Source organism: Trematomus bernacchii, unplaced genomic scaffold, assembly GCF_902827165.1.
Source record: "Trematomus bernacchii unplaced genomic scaffold, fTreBer1.1, whole genome shotgun sequence".
Lineage (NCBI taxonomy): Eukaryota > Metazoa > Chordata > Actinopteri > Perciformes > Nototheniidae > Trematomus > Trematomus bernacchii.
Genome location: NW_022987973.1, coordinates 20,111,826 through 20,137,263, shown reverse-complemented (window position 1 = coordinate 20,137,263; position 25,438 = coordinate 20,111,826). Strand labels below are relative to the sequence as shown.

The 25,438-nt window shown below is 42.5% G+C and overlaps 1 protein-coding gene across 2 annotated transcripts in view; it reads left to right on the top strand.

The window, feature by feature from the left end:
* nav2a (neuron navigator 2a) overlaps positions 1-25,438 on the top strand; it is a 104,367-nt gene that overhangs the window by 72,250 nt on the left and 6,679 nt on the right. For both annotated transcript variants that reach the window (XM_034116206.1, XM_034116207.1), the window contains 19 exons: positions 2,191-2,320; positions 4,483-4,801; positions 4,972-5,695; positions 6,819-7,038; positions 8,662-8,924; positions 10,031-10,096; positions 10,781-10,825; positions 11,357-11,517; positions 12,007-12,189; positions 15,216-15,268; positions 17,787-17,810; positions 18,209-18,283; positions 20,511-20,594; positions 20,694-20,817; positions 21,546-21,715; positions 23,740-23,912; positions 24,061-24,214; positions 24,858-25,044; positions 25,296-25,381. In XM_034116206.1, coding sequence (XP_033972097.1) covers positions 2,191-2,320; positions 4,483-4,801; positions 4,972-5,695; positions 6,819-7,038; positions 8,662-8,924; positions 10,031-10,096; positions 10,781-10,825; positions 11,357-11,517; positions 12,007-12,189; positions 15,216-15,268; positions 17,787-17,810; positions 18,209-18,283; positions 20,511-20,594; positions 20,694-20,817; positions 21,546-21,715; positions 23,740-23,912; positions 24,061-24,214; positions 24,858-25,044; positions 25,296-25,381 — 3,241 coding nt within the window. The remainder of the gene's footprint in view (positions 1-2,190; positions 2,321-4,482; positions 4,802-4,971; positions 5,696-6,818; positions 7,039-8,661; positions 8,925-10,030; positions 10,097-10,780; positions 10,826-11,356; positions 11,518-12,006; positions 12,190-15,215; positions 15,269-17,786; positions 17,811-18,208; positions 18,284-20,510; positions 20,595-20,693; positions 20,818-21,545; positions 21,716-23,739; positions 23,913-24,060; positions 24,215-24,857; positions 25,045-25,295; positions 25,382-25,438) is intronic.

The window sequence follows — 25,438 nt, the reverse complement described above, 5'->3', positions numbered from 1 at the left end:
TCATTATTCTGTGTTCAGGAAGATCTGAGATTTTTGTTAGTTTGTATCCATGTCTGTTTCTGCATGGTTGTCCATATATCTTGTGTGTGTGTGTGTGTGTGTGTGTGCGTGCGTGTGTGTGTGTGTGTGTGGGACTTTCCCCATGTGGCTGTATGGATGAGCTGAGACGCTTGTGGTCACTCTAAATCTCTCAGCACCTCTCTCTGTCTGCTCCACGGATGCTTTCAACTCTGAAACTCTCCGCTCTGCTGCTCTTTGATTTATTCTGCCGGTATATCCAAAAGGAAGTCATGTTTCCCCCCCCCTGTTTTTCAGGTTGTTAGCTAGATTGTTCAAAACACAGCATGTACTTGGAGCAGCTGATTGAATTCATAGGTCATCTGAATCTTGGTTTTCAGCCATTTGCGATTCTTTGTTTTTTGTTTAGTTCTTTTTCTGAAAGCTATAATTATGATGTTGTGTTTACGTGTTGGTGGGAAGCAAGCAGGACTTCCAAGTTGGCTGCTCAACAACACAGCTTTGACTTTATTTTTTGCCCATCTAACAATGATACTTGACAAAAGGATGAATGGCACTGTCATATGAAGCGCTGGGTAGTGAACTTCAGTGCTTTTTTTGTATAAAGTGAAATCTTTCAGTTTTATAAAGTATAAACTGTTTGGTATCAAACCTGTTTTTAGGGAAATGTTCTAGCTTTATATTAGGCAGAGTCTTTGTTTGGCTGCCTTATTAAAACCTCATTTAGTAGAAAGACATGTTTACAACTAACTCAAACTAGGGTTGAAAAAAAAAGTATTGTTTGGTAATCTGGTTTTATTAAAATCAACAACTGTATCAATGATAAAAGTAATATTTAACCGCAGTCCTAGTTGGTGTGATAAGTGAGGGTGTGTGTGCATTTATTTTTGTGTCATCGATGATTATTATTTCCCAGTTTTATTACAAAGACTTTATTGACAGTTGTTATGTATCATTAGTGGACCCTCGGAGACTGTGAAAATACAGTCTGACAACACCAGCTGTGTGTGTGTGTGTGTGTGTGTGTGTGTGTGTGTGTGTGTGTGTGTGTGTGTGTGTGTGTGTGTGTGTGTGTGTGTGTGTGTGTGTGTGTGTGTGTGTGTGTGTGTGTGTGTGTGTGTGTGTGTGTGTGTGTGTGTGTGTGTGTGTGTGTGTGTGTGTGTGTGTGTGTGTGTGTGTGTGTGTGTGTGTGTGTGTGTGTGTGTGTGTGTGTGTGTGTGTGTGTGTGTGTGGTGTGTGTGTGTGTGTGTGTGTGTGTGTGTGTGTGTGTGTGTGTGTGTGTGTGTGTGTGTGTGTGTGTGGTTCAGCCAACCATGCATTGGCTATGGCCATCAGCCTCCCTCTGGTCCTTTCAGACTGATGTTTGCCAACTGGCCAAGCTTCCTGTCCCCCACAGACTCCTGGCGGATGCACACACACACACGTATTAACACATTTCCAGCATTAACTTCCAGTGTGTTTGCTCTGTTCAGATGGGTTTGTTTGAACAACTCAGACACACACACGCTCACACAGAGACGCACTGCTGTGATGTCACCCCTCCAACAAGCCTTTGTTCATATGATAGACAACCCCATTCAGCCTGTTGGTGTGTGTGCATGTTTGTACCCTAGCTGAAGTCAGTACAGACGGAGAATAAAGGAAAGGGAATCTCCAGGCAGTCTGAGAAGCCGGATCCATCTTTGACATTTATTTTAATTTCCATTTAACTCTGTATTCTTTTCTTTCCAAACAAAGGCATGCATTTATGAAAAACTGAAATCATCACAATTTCTGTCCTGTATAATAAAGTACTAAACTGTTTACATAATATTGTTTTCACATGTAGACTTATTCAGTTTCCATTTAAAGCCAAGATCACTGTGAAACAACCACACATTTACTGTACATTTAATAATGAAAAAAGAGATAAATTAAACAACTTTTTGATTAATCTGCAAACTCTTAAATCTGACTTCAGGTCAGCTGACTGACGTGTTCATGGTATAACAAGCATCACACCACACTGCTGTGTCTCTGCTGACTGTCTGCTCAGTTATTTAATGTCTGTCTCTTCAAAGGGGAACAAAACGTGTTTCTCTGCTTTCTGCAAAATTGCCCCCATCCGTTCCACTGTGAAAGATGTATTGTTTATGGAGTATAAAGTGAACCTCTTTCTCTCTCCGTGTCCAGCTGGGATGACAGCAGCTCTGTGAGCAGTGGCATCAGTGACAACATCGACACAGATGACATCAACACCAGCTCCTCCATCTCCTCCTACGCAAACACACCCGCTGCAAAACGCAAGGGCCTCAACACCAAGGTAAGACTTCACACACACTCTCTCACACACAGCCATATTAAAGAACTTCTTTTTAATGATTGCGCCACATGCTGGGATAGCAAAATCATTCATTGATGAAATTCCATCAGATAAAAGTTGTTCATCTCTCCTGTCAGGACTGTTAGAGATATCAAGGGTAGTGTTTCCATGTAGATGGAAAAAATGCATGGCATCGGTTCTGCACGTCTACATTAATGGTTTATTTCAGTACCTTTGAGAAATGCTCTGTTTATTAGCAACTTTTTGGACGTTTTTTTTATAAAGTTCAAAAGCTGTGCTCTACGAAGGCATTTGAATTGTTGAATCCTATGGACCCATACATTAAGGTGCAAAAAAGATTCCACCATTTAAAATTAAACATGATGTACAAGTTCCCTGTTTGAAAATATGACCTCATGAGTTTAATTTGAAGGCAGCGTGAGCTTTCCAGTGCATTTAAAGGTGGGGTAGGTAAGTTTGAGAAACCGGCTCGAGATCGCTAGAATTTGAAAATACACAACCGGAGAAAATCTGCCACTTCCTTATAGAGCCCCTCCTCCAACACACACGAACGCGCACATGACCAATGAGGGCACGAGATAAGTTTGTGCACAGATGGAAGGCTGACAGGCAGGTAGGTCATCCAGTTATTTTAGCCGGGCCGGCTAAAATGATTGGTCGTGCTTTTTACAGCGCTACGGCTTCCACAGATGACATTTTTTAATGGATTTTTGTCAAAGCACTTAAGATATTCATTGCTATCGGGATGTTAAGAGCATTCCATGGAATATAACAAAAAGTGTATCTCGAGCCGGTTTCTCAAACTTACCTACCCCACCTTTAATTCCACATAAGGTCTCTAAAAGGATTGTAATGAAACATCCACATTAGTTCAGTAGCCTAATTTCCTACCACATTGCGATATTGTCTGGAAGAAACAGAAACTAGATTTTTTAAGTGGTAAACTGATGCAACCAAATATTTCCACTTGGCCTAAAGCCAGCATTCCTCTGGCCATTCAGAGAAGAATGAGAGAGTACAGCTGTGGACTCACAAAGCTAATGCTGATGTTGACTCTGGCCTCAAGTCATTAAACACTGATTAAGAGCTGCTATGCTTCAGGAAAGTGATCGCTCAGACGATAATATTGTCAGCTGACTCACGTGTATCGGCACACTCAGTGTCGTGGCTGATGTTGAGCCGCTCATCACGTGACGTGTGTCCGTTACGGCTGCAAAGGTCGAGGTGCTGAAGAAAAACAAAGGAGTGCACAAAGGAGCCTTTCTCTTAGTAAAGCAGCCTTACACAGTGCAGGTTCATTAAGTCTGTTTCAAATTCTGTGAGCGAAGCAGCGATCTGCATTTTTGTAGTGTTGCCTTGGCAAGTGCAGAATAAACTTAAAAACCGCCATCTTCCTTTCAACAGCTGTAAATTACTGTTAGCGAAATAAAGGCGATGGGGAACTGGCTAATATAAAATTCTGGTTCAGCACTATCTAGCCTTCAGTATGTTTTAGATTTTAAACAAAAACAAATTAAATTGTGATATTCTGGGTAATGATCGGACATTGTAAATCAGATTTATTAGATGAGTAATAGACTCAAGTGGAAGTCTCTGCTGTGAGGCTCGAGACCTTAAAGTAACAATAATAAAGCCTCAATCTTTAGCAGGTTAAGTCTCTGATCAAGGTACAACAAATGTAAGATGGCACAAAACAAGCTGCTTTATTAGTCTGTTACTTTGAAGGATTTGGTCCACCTTAAAAAACACTAAAGATAACCCTGAATTTTAAAAGAAAGTATCAAATGTCATCTCACTTACACTAACCATTGAAAGACCTGAAAGACTTGCACTTTCTTGTCTTGTTTTATGACTTCAAACCTCTTCCGAAGGACTAAAGCCGTGACTCTTAGTTCAAGAATATTGCATTTGTCACATTTCAAAGTAAAGTGGACCACTCTGCCCGGGCCGTGCTGCGGTCAAACAGCTTCCTGACTAACTGCTCAGGTGATGGTGGTATGGATGCTGGCAGGATTACACAGCATGATGGCTGTGGTCATAAAATGGAGTGCTTTTTAGAGGCACTTGGCTGTGTCTCATAAAAGGCGCTTTCTTCAGCAGTAATAAATCTGACCTGTGTGTGTGTGCGTGTGTGTTCCCAGCCTGTGACAGATGCAGAGAAGCACTCTGCCTCCACAGCGGTGCACCCGGCCTGGTCAGGAGACGAGGTGAAGAGGCCAGACGGCGGGTCAGACAGCGGGGTCAGGATGGAGCCGGGCTCCAAGTGGAGCCGCCGGAACCCCTCCGACATCTCAGACGAGTCGGACAAGGGCAGCTCGGGGAGGAAGACCCCCTCTGTGTCCCACACAGGCTCCTGGAGGAGAGGCATGAGCACTCAGGTGGGGGTGACGTCCCCCCGGACTAAAAGCAACAGTAGCACAGGCTCCACAAGCTCGGGTGGCCTCAAGACCCACAGTTCAGGTAACACAGACATCCATTATAGTATATATCAATAGAAATGAATAAATTATAGAATAGAATAAAAACATTTAAATGTACTTTAGGTGTCTTAGAGTTGTCTCAGAGTTGGTGTGAAATCAAGAAGTAGCACCCACATGGCCCTCTAATGTCTCGTTCTGTTTGTCCTGCAGCAAAGACAGATGACGTGAAGGTGTCAGAAAAGGGTCGCCTCTCTCCTCGTTCCAACGGCCTACACCGCTCGCCCTCAGACGCAGGGCGCAGCAGCGGCGACGAGGCAAAGAAACAATCCATCCCCACCAGCCGCACGTCCACGTCAAACGCCCTCACACACACTGTTTCAGACCCCCACTCCCAGACACATGCCCACACCTCGCGCACCCCTACCAGCACCTTCGGCTTCAAGAAGCAGGGCCACGGGATGGTAACCATCGTTACTGCCAGCGGCGCCACCATCACAAGTGGCTCGGCTACCCTTGGGAAGATGCCCAAATCTGGAGCACGCTCACTCGCAGGAGGGTTGAAGGTCGGTGGGCACGATGGCGGGTCTGTATTGGGTCACCACGACGACGGTTTCCTCCCCATGAGTGCCCGCTCTACACTTCAGTACCGCAGCCTGCCAAGACCCAGCCGCTCTGGAGCCACAGCGCGCAACGGAAACCGCTCCTCCACCAGCAGCATTGAGGCCGCCGTGCTGTCAGTTACGACTCATGGGAAAAACTCAATGGGCCTGACAAAGGCCAACGGCACAGGAGGCCTGCTGGCCAATCAGACGGACCGGGAGAAGGGCGTGTCGGAGATTGACAACCTGAGGAGCGGAGTCGTGATGCAGAGTGGAGGAGCAGCGACTGTTCCTCTGACAGGAAGACAGCAGGTTTCCTCACCTACACTGCGCAGGTGAGCATAACAGAACATCATTGGTATTGTCAGTGACCCCGCAGACATAATGACGACTGACTGATGAGCCATAATGCGTGGGTTCTTCTCTTGTATCAGCTTGAATGCACCTTCATACAGCACACACTCAAACACACAAAGAGAAGACCATTAAAATAAGTAATAATGCAGTCACAGTAGATGATAAACAGGGGTGAGTAAGAATTACACGTGTGGGCCTGTTTCACACACACACACACACACACACACACACAAACACACACAGGCTCATCGAGGTAAAATCAGGCCATTGTGAAAGGCTTTGAGCTGTGCTGATCTGCTGCCAAGCCTCAGCCTTGGTGGTGCAGGGGGAGGGTGGAGAAGGGAGGGTGTGGTGCTGGGTAATGGGAGCTGAGTCTTACCTCAGCGCTCTGCCCTCATTAATGTGAGGGAGTGATAACTTTTCAAAGAGGCTGTGTGCTGACATTATCGCCCACCGCGGCTCCAGTCATCGCAGCCTGCCATTTAACTGTAACCCAGGATTAGCGGAGAACCAGGAGAGAGTTTTTTGTGTGTGTGTGTGTGTGTGTGTGTGTGTGTGTGTAACATGTGTTTTTGTCCTGTGAGCTTCAGGTCCTTAAGGATGGAAATCAGCCAGCCTGCTTCTTTGATCCAGAACAGCCATGAATAATTATGTTAAATGTGTTGTTTAATTTGCTGTTAATATTCATAATCCCCTGGAGGACAAATCCTGATGATTTGTATTACCCCATGACCTTTCTACTTGCAGCAGCATCAGTTTTAAAATAACATGTACGCAGGATAAAGGCTTCAAGCTACTTCATTACCTGCAAACTTAGTTATTTAAAAGCAATGAATAATAATTAAGTGTTAAAAGTTGTTATTATGTACAGAATGCTATGTGAAACATATAGATGGAGACACTAGTTAAACAACTTACTTCATAAGTTCATATTTTTTAAGGTCACTGAAAGCATCGTTCTCTATACAAATTCCTCAAGTAATTGATCATTTGATTTGCTAAAATGAATGAAATCATATTAGGAAATGACATCATTTGCCTTATTTCTGTTCTTTTAGTAGTACTCTAGCCGGTTTTCTAACGCTCCCTTATTTTCCACAGATTGTTTGGTGGGAAGCCCAGCAACAAGTCTCCGGTCACCACGACTGAAAACATGAAGAACTCCACTGTTATCTCCAACCCCCACGCCACCATGAACCACGTGGGCACGGTGCTGGAGTCCCCCGACGGAGGGCTGGGAGGCGTGGACAGCGAGACCAGCAGCCCCATGTTTGGAGGCAGACTGCATGGGATAGGGATGGGGACGCTGGGCAGCGAGCAGGTGAGTGAGAACATATCAACAAATACCGTTCTGTCTGTCAACTCACTCTGTAAATCATGAGAGTGTAAATAAGAAAATCATCCATGAGCTCTGGAGGATTACTGGCTTTGACTCTCCTTGGTAACCAACCAACACTCAACTGAGTGACAGCTATTGTTCTATTAAAGCTTCAGATTACACAATATGGAAAAGGTGTAAAGGTGTACTTTCAATTCAAGTTGTATAAGCAAAGTATGGCTCCTTTTAAAACAACTGAAGTAGCCTTGTTTATCTCTGAGTCACGGGGGCAGCTACTTATTCATTAGTGACGCTGCTATTTTCAGCCGTATACAGATTTTCCAACTGCCCCCCATCCATTACTAACCATAAGCAGAGGGAAAGCCTTTTTTCTTTTTCTTTTTAGTTTATTTTAGAGCTGCTTTTGAGTAATTTGTAGCCATGCTAGTGGTCCACCACTTTTTCAGGACTGCAATATCTCAACAGCTATTGGAGGCATTGCCATGAAAGTTTGTAAATATATCATATCGTTCTTGTGAAGGTTCGTAATGACTTGATTAATTCTTTAAACTTGTTATAATCAATTATTTCAAACTTAAAGATACTGAATATGCATTCAGGCTGGATAGAGAGTTAAAAGTTTCAGCTCATTGTTTAGCTGTCGCCTCACAGCTTTACTTTTTTTGCTCCCCTCACTAATCTCAGTCCTGTTTGGTGCCTCTGCTGTTTCAACCAAAAAAGCTCTAAAAAGACAGCAGGACAGTTAGAGTACCTAACATATATTTCAGTACCTGCTCTGCATTAAAGTTGTGTTCACTTTAAGCTAATGTCTACTTCCTTTAATGCTTTTCTTCCGACTGTATGACTTTCAACTTAAACTAAACTTAAATACTTTGTGTTGAGTGCTAATTAGCTAAATAACACACTTAGCTAATATCATAAACATGGTAAACATAACCTGCTAAACAGCTGAATGATAGCTTTTAATGTTAGCATTTAACTTGAAGAACCACTGTGCCTAATAGTCGCTAACTTTGGCAGGTATTATATATCACACAAGTATGTGTTTTAAGAGCTAATGTCCCAAGTTAGCTACACGGTTTATGAGCAAACTGTCAAACTGGAAAGTTATGTGTGTTTTTATGATTAGACTACATGACCTTTGAGCTTAGAGGTGATTTTGTTTTCACCTGACCAATAGCACAAACCCACTGAATTCCTCCACCACTAATGTGTGTAGGTACTTGCTTCAATTACTGAAAGCTACATATTGCAGCAGAGCAGCAAAATATAAGCATGCTCAGTCATGAAGTCACCATCACCTTCTCACATGATTCAGAAATGTATCAGATCATGTCTCAGTCATTAAATGACTCACAACTTTTTAAGCACTAGTTATGTTTTTACAAACAGAATAGGTTCAAAAGTTTAAGTACTAAATAGGCCATCCAATAAAAATGTACCGGAGGAAACAAGCCAATCTAAAAGCCTTTTTGCCTGACTTAATTAATTACTTAAATAAATTATATATTATTATAGATATTATTGACACATTTTTACAACACTATAATACACAGAAGGCCACTGATTTCTAAACACTTTAACATCCCCTCTGCCTCTCCACAGGCCTCCAGCCCTGGCTCAGTTTACTCCTCCACCGGCCCCTCAAACAGCCTAACGTGGGGCAGCTCCTCCGCCCAGAGCAGGGAGAGCACGCTGGGGGGACACGGGGGGGCCAGCAGCATGGGATACCCCTCCGTCAGCAGCATGCACACCAGCAGCGAGTCTATCGACATGAGCCTGGGCAGCGCCAGCCACGGGACCCACAGGGAGGACACGCTGTCCGCGCTGGGCCGCACAGGCAGCGTCAAGACCGGCATGTCTGAGAGGTGAGGATACAAGAAAGGGGCATTTTGGGGTTATTATTATTTTCTTTCCTTGTTTTCCTTTTCCTGGAAACAACATCAAATGTAAACTCTGTCATCTGATCTTCAGTGTAACATCTTGTTTTTGTCAAATACCACATTTGAGGTTGTTTCAATATTTCCTACATACACTCTCTTAGCAACATTAGCCACTATAAGTTAGCCAGACCCAGTAAGATTGTGACAGTAAATCATGTTGGTTTGTTTAACTGAGCAAAGCTGCCTTTTCTTGCGTTCAACTTTATAAATAATGTAAAACATTGAATGCTTCATTTTTTTCTCAAAAGTTAAATAGTGTTTCTCCTATTTCATTGCATTTCAGAGTTCATGGTTTAATTGAACTCGCAGGATAAAAAAATGGTTTTCAATCCAGCTAAACTGTTTTTAATATATAATACTTTATTTAAAATAATAAATAGTTGGTCATGAGCTATCATGTTGCATGCATCTGTACAAATGATAATCCAGTACAAGTATTTACTCTATGTATAATGTAACGCTATGAAAATGGTCAATCTGCATAATGAATTATTTTACTTTTCATACTTTTTGAATGCACAACCTTTACTTGTAAAGGACTTTTTAAAATGTTGACATTAATACTGTCACTGAAGGAGCTAAACAAGTCTATAGTCGCTGACCATGTTCAAATCCTGCCCAGTTCAGACATTAAGTCCCTTTTAAAGAATCCAGAATAGAGATGATGCACAAAGCATCCGTCGTGGCGAGGTGTCTCTTCTTGTTAGCCGTTCTGTCCACGCTCGAGCTGAGAAACAAAATCCCGTGGCGTCCTCAGACGATTACACAGTAATTATGGTCATTGTAGCAGATTCCATCCTGACAGGTTGCCTGTGTAATGTGACAGGAATGCCTCAGAGGAAACTTAATAGCATCTGCAGTTTAAGCTTTGAGGCTATGACTTCACCCTGCTCTCTGAGTTTTCTTATTAGCTTCATTGGTGAAGAGTCTCGCAGTTGACTTCTGTTCTGAAGAAATTCTGCTTCTACTTTATTCTCTAAAACTCTCTTTCTCTGTGTCTGTTGTGCGTTTTCCTCCCTGTCTTCCATCAGTCCCCTGTCCTCCCCCTCCGCTAGCCCTTTATTCAGCCGAAACACGCTCCCTCGGAGGCAGGACAGGTAAATGTACCTGTGTGCAGTGTTAGGCTTCTGGTGAGACAGCTGTGGAGGTTCCTACTAAACCACCACCTGCTGCCACACAGAGAGCATCCCACAGAAGCTCAGAGAGACACTGTGTGTGGTAGCTGCTTGTGTTTTATGTGTATTCTTTCTTTTATGCTCTGTGTGGTAGTTTGTGGTTATTTTTAGGACCTCTAGCTCCTGTATGAATGGGGATTAATGACACAGTAAATGTGAGGTTGTTTGTGTGGATGCTTTGTTTAGTGCTCCGTGTTCACATACTGCCACCTTGTGGTAGCGTTTGTATGAGCAGATTTAACCAATAGCATGAGAATAGGATGTTTATTATTGATTTTACACGGCAAAAATCTCAATCTTAAGGAATGTCTTATTTTTAGAAAAAGCATATACAAATATTTACAAAAAATTCAAATGTAACTGTTTTAGAATTTTCTGTGGTAACTTCTCTTTATGTCAGTGTATCCATCTTCCTTAGTATGCTTTATTGCAAGAATTGGCAAGGTTGAGATTTGTTTGCAGTGTACATGTTGGGATGTACTAATGTGGATAAGAAAGATTTCCAAAAGAAAATATGACTTGAGTTAGTTGAGTAGTTAGAGAGATACAGCCACATGTTTCCTTGTCTCCTTTGCATTCCTCCTCTGAAGTGTTTCTCTCCCACAGCGGGACACACTGTGGTAGAAACACTCTGCCTAAGAAAGGACTCAGGTACTGACCTCACTTCCCGCTGGAAATGTTGTGCTGTCACACACTGGTTCACCAAATTGTCTTCTGTCTTAAGATTTTATTTTCCTGCGTATACATTCACTCTTCTGGGATTGTGCTCATGCTTTAAAAAAATGCTTTTGATGTTTTTGTTTGGCACATGTGTTGTTGTGTTGTGCTTCTGTGACGAGGCATGTCACTTTGTGGTGGTACAGAGCTGTCACTGTGTTGTGTTGTAGCGGGCCTGATTTGGTGGCTCAAATATTTCTTTGGCTTCCTTTCTGCTTTTTTCCCCACAAATGAGAATCAATCAATGTTCCCACTGTTGTAATTCCTTGTTTCGGTGTCCTGATTCATCTTGTTAGATCCCGGCTACTAATCAGTCTGTTTAAGAGAAGAAAATCCACCTCACTGATTGCAAAAAGACTGAAAAATCTGAATCATCTTGTCCTGTCAGAACACAAAAGTCCACACTGCACTTGTTCTGTGTTGTGTCCTCGCTTCCACTTCAACCTTGTCTTTAACTTCCTGTAGGTATGGCCCATCCACGCAGCTGCGAAGCCACGAGGAGGCCCGTGATTGGCTGCGCTCCCACTCCACCAGCGGGCTGCAGGAATCAGTCGGCAACTCCCCGTTCTCCCCCAGCTCCAGCCTCACCTCCCCCTCCGGCACTCGCTTCAACTTCGGACAGCTCGGTACGCCACACACACTCCATCCAAACCCAGCACTCCTTGTGTTTTCACTTCGTTCACACACAGTTCATTTCTTCTCCGTTAGCAGAGAAAATGTAAAGCTAGGAAACAATTTCTAAACTCAGTGTTTATTCAAACTGCATTGCCATCAAGAAGTTGACAATTAGCAGGTGGCATTGTTTTACGGCTTGGCTTATCATTATATGGAATATTATCAGTAGATCCACAGAAAATTGATCGATTAATGACATAAGACATTAATAAAGCAAACATTCTCTCGATTTAGCATCTTTAAATGTGAGTTTTTTCTGTTTCATACTGCCCTAAACTGAATATATTTTGGCTTTGGTCAGACAAAATCAGGAGTTTCCAAGGTGTTACCTTGGAATATTGGAAATTCCGTTTTTCACAGTTTTCTGACATTTTATAGAATAATCAAGTAAATATTGAAAAAAATAAACATATAAATAATTTCACATTTCATTCTCACAGCATCCAGCCCCACCTCAGCAGCTCAGATCAACCTCGCCAGTCTGCGCAACAACAGCCTGACCAATCATGAAGTCTCCTTTGACCCCAGCAGCGATAACCGCCTGAGGAACTCGTGCATGTCTCTTGACGAGAAGACGCGCACCATGAGCAGGTCGGGCTCCTTCAGGGACGGCTTCGAGGAAGGTAAGAGGAGACAAGCAAAGGATGGATGAATATAAGTGCATTGAATATTCACTGACTCTGAGTCCTGGGCCTGGCCCTCAGATTCTTGATGTAAATCGTGATTACAGTGTAATTCTTTACCAATTCCTGCATACCCCTGTCTCTCTATGACTCTGAAGCCTCCCCTGCTTTATTCCACATCCCTGTGCCAAAATAATAATAATTCCATTTGTTTGGAGAACATTAGGACGGATTACAACCGCTCCTCTAAGAAAAGCAGTCAATCCCTTTAGAAATCCATAATCAGCTTTGCTGCTGCTTTGTTTTAGTAAGCTTGGTTATTGCGAAAAGTACCCTGCCGTGGTTTTCCCACAAGCAGGCAGACTCCCCGCTCAGGAGAGGGTGCTCCGCTGCCGTCTGCTCAATCCTCAGGCCTATAGAAACACAGCACTGTTGCACACTATGATTAGGTGGGGGGGGGGGGTAAGTTGTATTATTGTGTACAAACAACATATTCTCAATAGAAGAATACAGCCTGACACCCTAAATAATGTTAAACAGCTGAAGTTGAATAAAATGCAATATCCACAATAAATTACAATGTATAAAATTAACACCAAGTAATTTAGCCACAAGACTTTCTTTACAATTATTGGGGAAGAAATCATGATGAACACAACTGTGTGATAAACAGGTCAATCAAAAAAGTTTACTTTCTTTCAAGGTTGTCAATAGATTATTTTTGGGAAATGTAGTTAATACATAAGTGCAGTTAAACAGACTAACAGTGTAAAGATCCGAAGACGTATCGTGTCCTGCAGATTTAAGGGATATGAATACAAACTGAGGGAAGAGCAACATTACAGACGGTCAAAGAGTTGAAGAGCAAATCCTGTGACACTGAAACTGGTTTTATAAATGTGCCTCAGGAGATCAGCTGTTTGCATGTTTTTTAAGAACATGGTAAATCCAGGGACCAACTTAAAAGCTCCCAGAATAATATTTAAATGTTTCTATATTCTCTGCATAAACTGTGGTTGACAACAAGTTTAGTTATAACCAAGAAAGACATTCAACATAAATTATTCCTCACTGTTGGAAACACAATTGAGTTTGTATGTCTAGATGTTCCTTTAAATAAAGCATTACGTGTATGGAGTGTCACTGTTTTGGGTCATCATGTATATGGGCTGTCACTCATCTATTGTACTCATCTTTAAAAGACACGCCTGAGCCTCACCTGATATTGTGAAGCTATTAGATAAAAGCACAGGTAGCAACACCTAATGTGTACATGCACAATAACACAGACACGCAGACGTATTATTATCGCGCCCCCTACAAGCATATATCTAACTCCTTTTCCAGCTCCGTGACTCTGTGTTCCCTTTCAGAGGAGGAGATAATTACAGGGATCACAGTGAGAGAGATGTGATGACACACAACTCAACTTTCTCTCTTTGTTTCATGTGTGTTGGTCTGCAGTGTGTGTGTATACGTGTATGTTTCTAAGGGGTAGAGTTACACAACCGTTGTTAGATTAACAGGACAGAAGTCACATCATCCACCAACACTTTGTCAGGCCTGTCACTTCATCCCCTCCACCCACCTTTATATATGCTCACCTTCCCCTTAAGTCTGTAGAAACCATGTTTTACAATATTTACAGGGGATGCTCTTATCCCATGGAGATAGATGATCAAACTGAGATGTATGGTGTTTGTATTTAGCAATAACTTCATGTTCCTATTTCCTTACTGTGGAACAATTGTGTGCAACAAATAGTAATATTTACATAATCGCAGATGAAAACCAAATCTGTGTATTTTTTTCAATAATTCCTTTCAACAAATCAATTATGTACAATTGTCATGTTGACTTGTATACTCCCTAGCGTCCCGTTTGCAGTGTAAAGTGAAAAAAGCACAGATTCTCAAAACTAACTCGACAAGTAAACATGTACCAACAATAAAATGTCAAACAGCACAACCTGGAAATCAGAACAATTTAGAGATCAAATGTTTGTCAGAAAAAAGCAAGAAAACCAAAACTAGGACATTTCCACAAATAATAAAACAAAACAAATTACCCTATAATTCCAAAAAGCACCAAAGCATGTTTGATGAAAACCATGACTGGCAAACGTGTTTGTACCAGTTTGATGATAAAATCTCACAAGATCCCAGAAAAACATTTTGCAATACAATACCATAATGAGTATTGTCCAAACTACCCAGGAAGAAATGTGAGTCACTTTTAAAAAAAACAGCATATTATTTTCTGAAATCTTTAGGACAGAAACCTCTTGACATGTATTTGACCAACAATCTAAAACCCAATGACATTCAGTTTACTGTCATATATAACAAAGGAGAGCAGCTATCCTCATGTCATGGCCAAGGAAATGCCATTGGAAACAAATGAAATAAGAAGAAACATTCATCCATTATCAGAATACTTTTCCTTTATTTTCTGTCAAAAGTCTCAAACAATCGTTGAGTAAAGTTCAAACCAAACAGAAGTGAACCTAAATAAATATTCCCCTTTTCATGTGGCTCCCAGCACACCTTGCTGTCTAGACCAGCGTTAAGATAAAAGTGAGCAAACCAATGTGTGCCCCCCCTGTGAGGTGAATGAATGAATACATCGGCTGGGATCAGCCCGGACTCTCCGTGTGGTTGATGACATCACGCCGCTGCTGATCCTTTCTGATCTGCTCCCAGGCAGGAAACAGTGCTGCGTTGTGTCCCGGCCTCTGATGTGTGATTAGTGAATGAGTCATTAACAGAGTAATGCTCAGGCTGTCATTAGCTGTGCCACAGTCCGACTGTAACGTGTGGGACTATTATCTTTATGAGCGCAGAGCTGCAGTCATTACGTTCAGAAAGGAGGTGGGAAGTGGGAACACTGTGAGGATATGTGTTGGCTGGGAAGGATTGGAGCGGAGTGGGTGGTTTGTGTGGGGGGGGTTGATGATAATCATGGTGCTGTTGTGTATAGATGTACCTTCTAATCCCCTCTTTTGCTTGTGGTTTTTGTCTCTATAGTTCATGGATCATCCCTGTCTCTGGTCTCCAGCACTTCCTCCATTTACTCTACAGTGAGTACACAACAGGCCCATTTGAAGTTAATCAGTCTTATGTGAATTATTTTTGAATCCTTGTGCAATGTATACCTTCAATACTGATCATGTTTAGAAGTTTTTATTTTAGATAACATTACTTTTTGGGTAGTGTTTGTCCCATAGTGTGGTCTGCTAAGTTTATTTTTCCACTTTAAATATCCCGCTCCGGAAATGTTAAAGTCACAACCCTTCAATACCGCATTTGGAGGGTTCCATTGTGTTTGTTTCTCATGGCTTAGGGAACATACCATCTGACCACAAGGTCCCCGGTTCAATTCCGAGCAAAATCTTTGCTTCATATCATGCCCTAGTTCTCAACATCTAACAATCTCCTTCTTTAGCAAAAACTGTTATTGTCAAATAGCACTGAAAAAGGCAAAAAAGAGAGAAATAAAAATAAACACAGATCTGTAAAATGATTGAACCGCCTTGTTTGAGAAAGCAAAGCAAAATCACATCGCTTCTGATGTCCCCACAGTTCATGAAGAGTCCAGTGCAACCAGTTTCTGCGTTTGCCTATGGAATTATGGAATTATGAAATATTGAGTATTTGAGCTGGCAAGTAAGCTGTTACACATTTACACTCTAATCCATCCAGATATCTGACTCGAACACCCTGTGAGAAAAAGGCCTGTCTTTAAACACACAGGCACACTTGGGACAGCCCACATGTACACACAGTAGCTAATCAGAGCCCGGTGTTAACAGCATAGCCCCCCCCCCCCCCTTCTGTGGGCCGGGCTACTCACCTCGGCAGGTGTAGCAGAAACACTCTCAGACTTTGAATCTCTCCCCGGGACTGGCTGCTCCTTTGAGCCAGAGAGTCACATTTTTTAAGTAAGAAGGGGGGGAGAGGGTGGACGCAAATATGATGGCGACTTTATCCCTGACGGGCACCGTCACGCCCTGGCAACTAACGGTAGGAAGGAGGACGATTTTAGATTACCTCATTCTGATATTTATTTATTTATGCTCTGTTGGAGTAAGAAATGGCTGTGGTGAAAACATTAAATTACATGGAAGATATAATCCCATGTTTCTGTTATCCATAAACTAAGGTAAAAGGACATGTGTGACTGAGGCTGTGGATTCATGTGCTTTAAAAACCCTTATATCTTAAAAGCCAATCTAATTATTTAATTTGTTTTGATTTTTTTACTTTACCTCCAATTCCTCTGTTTGTTTTCTTTGTAAATCCCATGTGTTCTTCATTTTGATAACTCACTGGATTGTTTTTTATTTGTAAAGTCCAGGCTTTTGCATCAGAGTGAGATCTCTGTGTTATGTCTGCGTTTCCAAGACAGACAGGCTGCTCTGTTTGTGTATCTAGGATCAACTTGTCATGTGTGTGTGATTGACAGCTCTGTTTGGGTGTGCAGTACTACGCCATGTGGGCAGAACACATGTATTTTACACACAGCAATACAGGCACAGACACATCAGGCTGATGAAACCTGTTTACGTGGTTGGTGGAAGCACAGGTAAAATAATGTATCATCAGATGAGCTGCTTCATTGCATCTTTCACAATCGCTCCATTCAGCGCTTCCACAAGCCTTAAAATGGTGATTATGGATTCAGCTAACAACTTTTTATGAATTGGTTATTTTATTGTGACACAAATGTCAAGGGCCCTTTCTACAGAATGCATTAAGTGGACAAATATAGTGGGATAAATGTGTCCGATATGTTGTGATGCAAATGCAGAATTTTGAAAATCCTTAAGATCACTTGACACTTTTCTCCAAGTTTGGTTGAAATCATTTACACAACTTTAAGAATATTTGTATATATCCTGCTAATTAGCAAACAAACAGTACCAATGTCTTTGGTGTTATGCAGACAATCATTGACACAAACACTGGATGGCACCAAAGTAAGACATGGAATAGCAACATTAAAAGCGTTAAACTGAAATCTAACGTGAGCTAAAAATAAAGTGATTTGTGTGTTTAAATGTAACCAACAAACTGACCACACACTATTAAAAAAAGCTGTAAAAACACCTCCAGTTAGATTACGAGAAAAACACTTCCAGATGGCGTTTTAGCGCCCGTTGCAGCTTGTTTATATGTAAATGTGGGTGTTGTGTGTTTCTCTGTTTTCAGCAGCAGGGTGTGTTGTGTTCGTGTGAGCATTTGTTTTGCCTGCTCTCACTCCGTATGCGTTTGGCTATCTGTTTTTTCTCTCTATTGTTCTGCGTGCAGCGTATGCAGACAATGGGATTCTCTCTCACAAACTCACACACACACACACACATGAGTGAAATGCCTTCAGGAGGATATCTCTGCTTTCCAGACACATTACACCAGACAATCTCCTCCACGGTTTATACAGCTGGTCTCCATGTAGCTAATAAATCACAGAGGAGTCAGGACATGTGCGCGGTGCGGTCTGACCTGCGGCAGCTTCTTCTTCCTTTTCATTGAAGCATGTCACAATTCCATCAGTACCTCCTCTAATGATTTTCTTTCTTCTGATGTTTGTTTTTACAGAATGAGGAGAAGTCTCAGTCGGAGGTAAGCTTCAGCCCGCCCCCCTCACTTCTATCGCATGTTTCCTCAGCTCTTTCATTTTCTATGTGCAGTGGCGGGACTTGTTGGAACATGGGGGCGTCTTCACATTTGTATCTAGTTACACGTGTAACTGTATTGTGACTGACCCTGTAACAGGCTCTTGTTCCTACACCTGTATGTGCTCCTGCATTCATCTACGATCCTTTCATCTCTCAACCTGAACATAATCAGAGATTCAATCTTGGAGCCTCCCTCATTTGTTGCCACAGTTTTGTCTTCCATTGTGTGTCTGGATGCATGTGTACAGTATGTGTGCATTTGGCCTTGCATGTTTTTATGGAACAGGTATGTATGCTTTTGTCTCTGTGTTTTTTGAAGTCTTGCCTGTTTTGCGTCCTCAGATCCGCAAATTGCGTCGGGAGCTGGACGCCTCCCAGGATAAGGTTTCCGCCCTGACGACGCAGCTCAGCGCCAACGTGAGTGAGCAGGCACATACAGCTTCTCGATCTGCAGCTGCAGACACACACACACACACACAGAGACAGACAGACAGACAGACAGACAGACAGACAGACAGACAGACAGACAGACAGACAGACAGACAGACAGACAGACAGACAGACAGACAGACAGACAGACAGACAGACAGACAGACAGACAGACAGACAGACAGACAGACAGACAGACACTCCTAAAAAAAGTGAAATGGACATTGGTTCCTTCCAGTGTTTACCGTGCAATTAATTGAATCGACCAAATATACAAAAGCTGTGAAATTTGCCCAAAATATGTGGTTTTATATTATTTTATATCACTTTATCGTTGAGGTTTATATTAGATTTAAAATAATTCTGTGGATCAAAATTGTCATAAAAGCTGTCAGACAAGGTTGCCTTTTTATGAAGCTATGAAATACAAAATGAAAACAAATGATCATTAAAATAATGCTCTGTTTTTATCTATGAAAAGGAATCTGTTAGAAGTACACATTTCAACTTGATGTCGCAAATGAAAATGATATTATTTATTTATTTGAATAATTTCAGAAAATATGCCTTGAAGCAGGCTGAAAAAACCACCTGTGAATGGTGACACTCTATCTCTCTCCAGCACCCAAACAATTCCCAAACACACGCGAGTACATTTAGAGATCCTCATCAAATACACTAATATAGCACTTTACTCCCAGAAGCTGTACTTTCACATCTGGCAGAACCATCAGAACATCTCTTAAAGCGTCTCCAGACACGATCCCTCCTGCCACCCTACCTTCTGTATTGCACAAGTCTCACCACGCTCTGCTTGTAATCTCGACCTGAGCACACTGGTGGTTAAACCGTGGATTAGAGATATGGAGGGAAGGTGTTAGATTACAGTAGAGTCAAGTCTCAGCACACTGCGGAGGGACGGTGGCAGATGCGGACAGAAGATTTACAGCTAACAACGCCTGGATACATGAAGGCGTGGTGTTGAAAGAAAAATGAGATGAGATGCGAGGGAGGGGCTTTACCTGTTCAAATATTTGATTACACGCGGGCCTCAGACGGATGATGAATGATCTGAACACGCCTCAAAGCCCAGAGGCCCTGAATCTAAGAGCATCCTCTGCAGCAAGAAGTCTCGTCTTTAAACACACATCAGTCAACACTCTCCTCACACACACTCTCTGCAGGCAGCAGCTCATCATTCATATTCCTCTAAAGCCTATTACAATATACTAACTCATTCACCCCTATGTTCCGTGTTTGTTTTTAACAACCAAAGCAATGTTGCACGCAAAATAATGTATTGTGAGTGTGAGAGTAATTATTTGCCATGTACATTCCCTTTGAATCTGCTTGTTTAGCTTGTTTGTACTCACCACAAAGTCTTTCAGGTTTTTTTGGTATGGCTTTGTCACGAAGGCAATTCATTCTCACACGACCTGCACACTATGTGAGCCAGAAATATGTCAAATCAAGTTAGGGCAGATAATGAAACTAGTGAATAGTGGTTTACCAAAAGATGACTTCATGTCATCTTGAGCATGAATGAATAGGTCTCTCTCCAATGACTGATTATGGTTAAGATGATGTCAGGGTTGGTAGTGTGGGAAACTGTCCAAAGCGGTCCCACAGGGGGATAATCATTTATCATAGGGGGCTATTATTTTGCACAATTATTTATAAATGGTTATATTTTCATTTAGTTTAAACTGATGTCATATTTGGGTTTAGAACTTTAAAACGTGGTTTTAGCCCCAAGGTTGTAGCTTTTATGTTGACACTCACTTTTTCTTCTGATGCTGTATGTAGACTGTTGAGTTTGATTTTCTGAACTCAAAGTCTCTGCTGGTTATCGCAGCTCAGTGGAGACGTCTTCTTTCCTTTCATATACCTACATCAGACAAAGACTTTTGGAGACCAATTAGTTTTGATTGTTTTAATTGTTTTAATTGTGTCTTTTAAAGTGTCAATGTTTGTCAGCCAAATATCAGAGATAGTAATGTTATATTTGGCTGAAGTGTGCCTGACGGATTCTTTTTTGGACAGCTGATTAAGTTCTGGGATTAGAGGAATTGTGTTTTCGAATAAACCGTATGCTGTTGTATATATTCGAGCTGGGAATTCTATATTATTGAACATTAAGTGTTGGGTACATTTGAGCTGTTCATGAATGTCAAACATTAACCTGGTTTATATTTTTGTTTTGTTCCTCCTGCAGGCTCACCTGGTGGCAGCGTTTGAACAGAGTCTTGGGAACATGACCATCAGACTGAAGAGTCTCACCTTAACAGCAGAGCAGAAGGTAAAAACAGCATAACAGACTGGGCTTTACACTTATCATGGTGCACATTTAAAGTCACTGAAATGTTGGTTTCATCCTCTTGTTATCTCCTCTGTGTAGGACTCTGAGCTGAACGAGTTGAAGAAGACCATCGAGCTGCTGAAGAAACAGAATGCTGTGGCTCAGGCCGCCATCAACGGAGTCATCAACACACCTGAACTCACACACAGAGGGGACAGGACAGGTACGGAGACACTGCGCCAAAAAGGGATCTTATTTTAGACATTTATATTTTGTGTTTTCTTTATTATATTACTCTTCAGAATGTGCTCAAAATATCCTTGTGCACTTTTGTGACAGGTCTATGAGAAAGGCCATTATAGGGAACATTTTACAAAGAATATCCCACATTCTCTCCGAACCAAAAGCAGCAACAACAACAATATGTTATTGCGAAACAGACATTTTAATAAGATAAGATAAGATAAGACTTTATTTATCCCGAAGGAAATTGTTGTGCCAGAGTTACAACAATTCAATCAGCACAGCAGCATAATAGTAAAACTGTACACTAACATTGCAGTAAAAAGAGCAATTCAATATCTACAGGAAACATGAAACATAGAAGGTCACATCATTAATGTAAATGTGTCAAGGTTCCCAATTCATCAATAACTTGCTGTAGTTTTGAGCTTAAGACAGTGTTTATATGTTCCCCTGTCAGGAGGGAAAACATTTGAAACTCTTGGGATTATTGAAGCAGGAGAAAGAAAGGCACTCTCATTATTTAATAACTATGAACAAGCCTGTTTTCTGTAGTCCAAGAAAACCTCTATCATATCGGAAGGGGACAACTCTGACTAGTTGATATTTCAAAGTTAATCAAATACATTTGTCATTTCCTAATATTTGACAAACACACCTCCCCCCCCCCCCCCCCCCCCCCCCCCCCCCCCCCCTGTGCCTCCTCAGCGGGCGGTACCGGCGGCTCCCCTCAGCAGCATCAGCAGCCGGACCTCCGCATCAGGAGGCAGCACTCCTCGGACAGCGTCAGCAGCGTCGCCAGCGCCACCAGCCACTCCAGCGTGGGCTCCAACCTGGACACAGACGCAATAAACAAGAAGAAGAACAAGAAGAACTGGGTAAGATGCTGGGAATACAAAGAAAATGTCACCTTAAGAATCGAATAGCTTTCTGTGTGTGATTAGCTACTAATAAGCAGCCTGCTGGACTCATGGTGGTTTTGTCTTTGTCTCTTTGTGTAATTGTATGTGTGTCTGTGTCACTTGTTCTCACATTTATTTATCTATCTATTTAGGGAACTTTCTCTGGGGATAAGGTGAATACACTACGGATTTAAATACAGTCCTGTTGAATAAAATGTAGTGATTGATTTGGTGATTTGCAGGTCAAAAAACATCATTTACAATTGACTAAATGTAGTTGTAATACTCTCACCTGCAAATGACCAAATCAATGTTTACTGGCTAGTGTCTAGTTCAGCTCATTCTTACTAGTGATCATACTAAATACATTTAACATACTCACAAACGTTTCCTTTTTGTTGTGGAAAGACTCTTTTGTGCACCAGAGGACAAATCCGGGATGACGATGAAGACGTATGCCACTTTTCTTTCCCTCTCCGTCATCCCCGTAGACTGAAGCGATGTTGTGTTAACCGCCTGTGGTCTCCATCTGATCCTGATGTTGCCGTGCTTTGTGGTAGCTGTTAGGAGCCGTGTAGAGTTTCCTGCTTTAGGTCACAGTGATAATAAACACCTCTCCTGTGTGTGGATGTGCCTCCAGCTGTCAGTCTGTGGAGGAGACCCCACAGGAGGCTCCATACAGGTGCAGAGTGTGATGTGGAGTGTATAGGGGCAGTGTATGTTTTAGAGTATATAATGGATCATGAAAGACCCTGTGTCACGGTGGTGGTGGTGAAGTAGCGTCTCCTTGCAGCTGCCTACAGGTCAAATTAAAATCAGCTTTCGTCTCGTACGGGCCTCCGGTTTAATCTCTGTCCCTCCATAACGCATTAACACACCCATATGAACACGTGCTGTTTTGTCTCTCTGTCTTCCTTTGCTTCGCTTCATGTGGCAGGTCTATGAGGTAAGAATGGTACGCTGTGTGAAATCTGAGCTGCGTAACCCCCGCACTTTCTCTAGGTTACTAACCTCTTTTCCTTTTTCCTCCTGTCCTCTGCTGCCAACGTAGTGCCTGTCCTCTCCTCCCCAACACTGATCCTCCCTGAAAGCTGCTCTTATGAAACTTGAGCCAGCTTTTGAAAGGACATATCCATCAGAAAATAGTTGAACAGTGCCAGAAACAGGGCTTTGATGTGACATAATGTTGAGATAGCCTGTCAGTGAAGCTACAAAGATGTTTAAAGCTATAAAGATGTCACTTGTCCGCTTAGCACAAATTAAAAAAGCCAGCAAATAACAAAATTAATTAATCATGCTGAACATTTTTTAAATATGTCCTTACTCTAAATTAGTATTTCTTATTGACTCAGACAAAAATGTAACTTATATCCAATTTTGTATCCAGTTTATTTAACCTGGTTTTATCCGTTTCACAATATTCAAAACAATTATAGTTAAAAAAACAACAATGCTCCACCTTTGCATAGAGCTGTAGCTCAAGTGATAAGACAGTCTACCCATAATTCCTTTTCTCCCTGTGACCCACTTCCTTCCTCACAGCTGTTTTCCTCCACTCTCCCCAGCACAATCCTCCTCTTCCTCACTGCAGTGTGTTTCTGTGTGTGTGTGTGTGTGTGTGTGTGTGTGTGTGTGTGTGTGTGTGTGTGTGTGTGTGTGTGTGTGTGTGTGTGTGTGTGTGTGTGTGTGTGTGTGTGTTGTGTGTGTGTGTGTGTGTGTGTGTGTGTGGTGTGTGTGTGTGTGTGTGTGTGTGTGTGTGTGTGTGTGTGTGTGTGTGTGTGTGTGTGTGTGTGTGTGGTGTGTGTGTGTGTGTGTGTGTGTGTGTGTGTGTTGTGTGTGTGTGTGTGTGTGTGTGTGTGTGTGTGTGTGTGTGTGTGTGTGTGTGTGTGTGGTTTGTGTGTGTGTGTGTGTGTGTGTGTGTGTGTGTGTGTGTGTGTGTGTGTGTGTGTGACCCTCCCCTGCTCACTTTTTCTCTTTTCTCCTCTGTTTTCTTCCTGCAGCTTCGAAGCTCCTTCAAACAAGCGTTCAGCAAGAAGAAATCTCCCAAGTCGGCCTCTTCCCACTCCGACATCGAGGAGATGACGGACTCGTCGCTGCCCTCCTCCCCCAAGCTGCCCCGCAACGGCAGCACAGCCTCCGGCCACATGCTCAGGAACACACACTCCAACTCGCTGTACGTAGACATCCTCTCATGTGCTTGTAGGGTTATTGGGCTTATACACGAAGTCATGTCCGTGAACAACTTTACAATTCTTCTTAAATCACAATATTTCTTGACACTAAACATGTTATCCTGCGTTTGTTTATGTGTGTGTGCACAGATTGTCGGAGTGTTTGGACAGCGAGGCGGAGACGGTGATGCAGCTGCGCAGCGAGCTCAGGGAGAAGGAGATGAAGCTGACGGATATCCGCCTGGAGGCTCTCAGCTCCGCACATCAGCTGGACCAGCTCCGAGAGGCCATGAACCGCATGCAGGTCTGCACACATACAAATATTAAAACTATTAGTTAAGGAACTTCCCATTAAAGGATTAATCAGCACTGAATCACAGAGCACACAAAGTCATTGCTGAACAATCATGTTGCAGCAAGTACTATTCTTCACTTTAGAGTCTCCCTATAAAGTATTAATGTGCTTACTGCTTAAAAGTCAAAGCCAATTTGCTTCACTTAGTTTGCAACCCACTAAATTGTTTGTATTTATTTTGACAGTGACCAAGGTTTGATTTTGATTTTATTAACGTGTCATTTCCAGAAATTGGAAATAACACGTTTAAGCACTAAACTGACTTAAATTAACATAATTTGGCCTGAAGGGGGAGCTATACTAAGTTCAGAATACATTAACATGGTGTGTGTGTGTGTGTGTGTGTGTGTGTGTGTGTGTGTGTGTGTGTGTGTGTGTGTGTGTGTGTGTGTGTGTGTGTGTGTGTGTGTGTGTGTGTGTGTGTGTGTGTGTGTGTGTGTGTGTGTGTGTGTGTGTGTGTGTGTGTGTGTGTGTGTGTGTGTGTGTGTGTGTGTGTGTGTGTGTGTGTGTGTGTGTGTGTGTGTGTGTGTGTGTGTGTGTGTGTGTGTGTGTGTGTGTGTGTGTGTGTGTGTGTGTGTGTGTGTGTGTGCAGCTGCAGATCGAGAAGCTGAAGGTGGAGAATGACCGTCTGAAGGTGGAGAATAAGGGCAGCAGGATGGGCTCCCAGGCCTCCATCTCTTCCTCCCCTCCCTCTCACAAACATAGCCACGCCCAGGGAGGGGGGCCGGGCCTCCCCCAGCACAGCCTCAACCTCACCACCAGCGAGTCCACCAGCCTGGGTAACACTCCTGCGACATCAATCTGAGATACTGAAGATTCCTCAACCCCATGTCAAGGATAACACATGGGACATAAAGTCAAATGAAACTTGAATGTTTTTTGAAAAGCTGTTAGTGTACAGTAGTGTCTTTTTGCAGTGATTCCATTTCGTAGATGGATAACATTTGAGTGTCTCAAATCACAGATGAACACTTGCCTTTTCCATTGAAAATGTACCAACCTTGTCTAACTTTGCTCTGCTTCCTGTCAGACATGCTGCTGGACGACACCTGCGGAGAGGGGGGGTCGAGGAAGGAGGGGCGGCACGTGAAGATGGTGGTCAGCCTGGACGAGCAGGTGAGACCTGTTTGGAAAACTCAAAAACGACTTGTTGTTGGGTAGGATTATTATTGT